Source organism: Caloenas nicobarica (assembly GCF_036013445.1).
Source record: "Caloenas nicobarica isolate bCalNic1 chromosome Z unlocalized genomic scaffold, bCalNic1.hap1 SUPER_Z_unloc_2, whole genome shotgun sequence".
NCBI classification, from domain to species: domain Eukaryota; kingdom Metazoa; phylum Chordata; class Aves; order Columbiformes; family Columbidae; genus Caloenas; species Caloenas nicobarica.
Window position 1 is genome coordinate 128,073 of NW_027016964.1, and position 4,428 is coordinate 132,500.

The window sequence follows — 4,428 nt, forward strand, 5'->3', positions numbered from 1 at the left end:
AATCGAATACACAGTAAGCGAATCAGTAGCACAGAAGGGGAAAAAAAACATTCCCGGTTTGTTGAGGCGGTGACAGGTTTCTCACTTTTTGGACATCCTTTGCAAAGATCAAGCTTAACATACAATCACATCTCCCAGAAGTAGTAGTTAAATCCTCAGAAGTTAGGAGCTAGGGGCTAACAGAATTAAAATCAGACTGATTTTTTTTTAAAACAAAGATATAACGGTAGAAAACAAGATGCGTTATTTCAGAGCTGGGAGGGGGTGTGTTTTAATCAGGCCAAATTTTTAAAAGTAATACAGACATTGATGGGGAAAGATGTCTAGGACGCAGTGTGGAAAAACACCTTGCCCGTTTCGGATTTTTTTTTCAGTCATTGGGATGACTCGAGTTTTTTTATTTATTTGCTCCGATATTTTGCCAGCTCGCAGCCTGCGAGGTCACCCGCGGGGGGAGAGGGGGAGGGCGAGCAGGGACAGGAGAGGAGGGAGGTCAGGGGGCAGAGGGGGTCTCGGACTGCCCCGTGTGGGGGAAGACAAGATGATGTTTGCAGAGTACCAGGCGGAAAGGCACGAAAGGTCCGAAACGCGCCCACTCCGCGCAGCTGCGGCCTCTCGCCCCTCGGCCAGCAGAGGTCGCCGCGCCGCCCGCGCTGCCTGCGCGCCCTGGCGCGGGGGAGAGGGCGGCTATGGGCCGGGCGCCCGGGTTGGGGAGCGGTTCCCCGCGGAGGGCGATGCCCCGCCACGCCTGTTGCCGCTGCTGCGCACCGCACCGCTGACCGCGGCCCCGCGGGGGAGGTGGCCGCGGCGACTGCGGGATGTGCCCCTACCGCTGCGGGCCGCGGGGGCACGGAGAGGAGGGGGGCACGGCGGTGCTCCTCAGTCCCCGAGCTAGAGGCATACAGGGGTGACAGCGCAGTCCGAGTCGATTTAAGTTAAATTGGCCATTACTCAAGGTTTGTCCCAAACACGTGCCAGGCTGTCCGAATCTGCCAGCATCAGCAGTAATTCCTGATAATTGCTTTTTGGTTTACTCAGCTAACACGCAGAATTATAAAGTATACGTATACCTAGTCTCTTTTTTATATATGCATGTACATAAACATCCCCAACTATATGTATATCGCCAGTTTATTGAGCGTAGAACTGATCACCTAGCAGAGTAGCATTTCCCACTCTTCATTTAAACGTCGAATATGTAAAGTAACTATGTGTGTGTTTACAACCATATCTTAGCCTCCTGACACTATCTTGAGATCATTTCGAGACAGCTTAGTCATCTCTACAAGTGGCAACTTTGGGTCCCACTTCTTTGAAATAAAACTGGAGCTTGTGTTTGCTCCTCAACTGCGGAAAAGAAAACATCTTGCAAACTAAGTTAGAATTCCAAGGAGGTCCGTTGTTAGGTAGCTGTTTCATCCGAGGAGGTCCGTTGCTTAGTAGCTGTCTCATCAGCAAATGCAAGTTTCAGAACTTTTTCTTGGCTGTTTCATTGTGACTAGGTTTCCCCGCAGGAAGATATTCAACATGAATATGACTTTGACTCTTTCACCCAAACTTGGTTGACTTTAAAAAAAATAGGACGTTGAAAAAAGTATATTTTCCTGATGAGTAGTGATTGGAAGGCACTTTAGCACTACGTTGATGAGGGCGGTGTAACAGCCCATATGGAACAGAACACAAAAATGGTATCTAAACAAACTCAAAGGATACGTTTAAGATGGGGGAAGGGGGAAGGGAAACTGAGAAGGGTTTGGGATGGACACGCTCGGGAGCGGGTATAGTTTCGCACACACACTAAAAGAAAGGCACCGTGTAGCTTAAGCGGAGCCTGTCCTTTGAAAAACAGACACAAAGAAATCCGTGCCCACGGCAAAATAGCATTTTGCCTGGTGTGGGAAGCCTTCAGATAATCGTCCGCTGGAACCCGCAGCCCCACGGGAGCCGGTGCCCGACGGGGCGGGCTGCGGGGCACCGTGTGCCGGTGCGCGGCTGAGGCGCGGGCATCTCACTGCACCGCACCCAGCCGCGGCTTTCGGGTCCGGGCTTCCCACATCGCCTGCAGGGAGTAGCGCCGCCGAGCCGCGCAAACGGCGGAGTCCACGTCTTCTCCCTCTTTTTTTTTTTTTTTTTTTTTTTTTTTTTTTTTTAAGTAAGAATGTTAAGGGATTCTCCACGGGGAAAGGCAAAAGTTCTTCACTTTTCTCCGAGAATCTCCATTCCCAGCCAACCTACGAAAACGCATGAACACCCTAAACACAGGATGCGCTTCTATTTACAGATTGAGGAAAGGAGAGGAAAAAAAAAAAAAGATCTAAAAGGCATTGGAAATATAAATAGAATTCAGGGAGTGTTGAGAGACAATTTAAGGTAAATATTTGTACCTTCTTCGATCTTGTGTTTAACTGAAATACATGAAGCTTTTATCCACAATTTTAAGGGACAAGGAGGCTGGAGGACGAACAGTCCCATCTCGCGACTGGGGCCATGACCAGCCAGCTTGCCCGCCCTGCCCGCTCAGGGCAGCTTCGCCTGGGCAAACCGGAGCAGCGTCTCCCGCCTAGGAAAAATAAACGCTCGAAAAGGAAATAGTTGGATTAACACCACCACCCCCACCACCCCCCTCCCAAAAATATAAATATATATAAATGGAAATGGTAAATATGCCACGGCAAAACCGAGAGGGGGAAAGGGTGGAGGAGCCCGAGCGGGCCCGGGAAGGAAAATGAAAGGTGTGACGGGAGATAAGCAGCGGGGATGGAGGAGAGCGACAAGAAGAAAATATAAAGGGAAATACAAATGAGGAGCGAGGAAAAGTTGCCTCCGAGAGCCCGAGCCGGGGCCGCCGCGCCGCCAGACACTGAAATATGATAATCAGAACAGCTGCGCCCGCCGCCCGCAGCCAATGGGCGCCGCGCAGGCGTGACGTCCCCGCTCATGACGTCAGGCCAATGGCGAGCGGGCTGAGTTGGAGCAGAGAAGTTTGAGTAAGAGATAAGGGTGAGGCGAGTGCCCGAGCCACCAGCGCTCAGTCCGGCACCGCCACTCCGCCGCACCGCTCCGGCATCGCACCGCTCCCGCACCGCACCGCTCCCGCTCCGCTTCCGCACCGCTCCGCGCGGCCGGATCCCGCCGCGCCCCCGGCGCAGCGCCCCGCACCGCGCCTCGCCGCGCGCCCCCTTCTCTCTCCGCAGCCCTGACAGTGTCTCCCACGCCGGTGGTGTTTTGTTTTGCCTTTTATTTTTTTTTTCCAAGTCTCTATTTTTTTTCCTTTGTTATTACTACTTCTACTATTTTATTATTTTTAAATTTATTTTTATTTTTAGCGACAGCTCTCAAACCTACTTGGTGTCTTAAAACGAAACCGTACACCATTTCACTGTGGACATTACACCCTCTTACAGATATGGGAGACATGGGAGACCCACCAAAAAGTAAGGCGGAATTTTTACCGTTGTTGGAATAAATGTGCTGTCTATTGTAATCGTCTGAGGCAGGCGAATTGCCAAAGAGCTGAACTTCATTTGAATGGTAGAGAAGGTGCCTTTGTTACCATGCCTGCATGCTTACTATGTTTTAATCTCGTAGCCTTGTATGTTAGTAGCCTGGGGTCCTGCTCTCTTTTAAAGTTTGGGGAGCAGGAAAGATTTTAATGGCATCTCCAGACACTGAGCCTTAAATTTTCTTCGTGCTAGACTGCAGTGAGGTTGTCTGGCTATATAGCACCTAGTCCGGTCTAGGGGAATTAGCATTAGACTTGCAAAAGAGAGCAAGTGACAACCGTAATGATGCTTGGTCTTTCTAACAGCCTCGGGCCCCTCTCCTATGGCAAAGGGCTGAATGGGGAGCGCACGCAGCCACACGTTCATCGTTTCCAGTCAGAGCCTCTTAAAAAATGAAATCAAACATATAGGTGCTCTCCCCGTGAGGAAAGGAGTCCAAATAAGCAATCAATAAAATACAAATAAAACAACGAGAGAGTTTGGAGTTTTGATTCTGTGTAAGACTTGAGAAATGAGGACCTTCATCCCGAAGACTGTTCACATCTGCATTTTAACATATGTTCAGACTGCTTTCTAAACGAGGCAAGGTTTTGATGGCACACTTCAATTACCATCCAAAAGTGTAATACCCTTAAAAACAAAACAAAACAAAAAAACCACTCTCAGAGTACGCCCTATAAGGGAGCGACACTAACAGTGTGTTTATCTCTGTAGGAGAGTAAACGGTTAGTCAATCATGTATTTATTTTCATTTCAGAAAAACGCCTGATTTCCCTATGTGTTGGTTGCGGCAATCAAATTCACGATCAGTATATTCTGAGGGTTTCTCCGGATTTGGAATGGCATGCGGCGTGTTTGAAGTGTGCAGAGTGTAATCAATATTTGGACGAGACCTGTACGTGCTTTGTTAGGGATGGCAAAACCT

At 49.5% G+C, this 4,428-nt stretch overlaps 1 protein-coding gene across 1 annotated transcript in view; it reads left to right on the top strand.

The window, feature by feature from the left end:
• Positions 1-3,406: 3,406 nt before the first annotated feature.
• The window catches only part of LOC136002668 (insulin gene enhancer protein ISL-1), an 11,454-nt gene continuing 10,432 nt past the window's right edge, over positions 3,407-4,428 (top strand). Inside the window, exons 1-2 of the mRNA XM_065657935.1 lie at positions 3,407-3,434; positions 4,261-4,428. The exon at positions 4,261-4,428 is cut by the window's right edge and continues 22 nt beyond it. Coding sequence (XP_065514007.1) covers positions 3,407-3,434; positions 4,261-4,428 — 196 coding nt within the window. The remainder of the gene's footprint in view (positions 3,435-4,260) is intronic.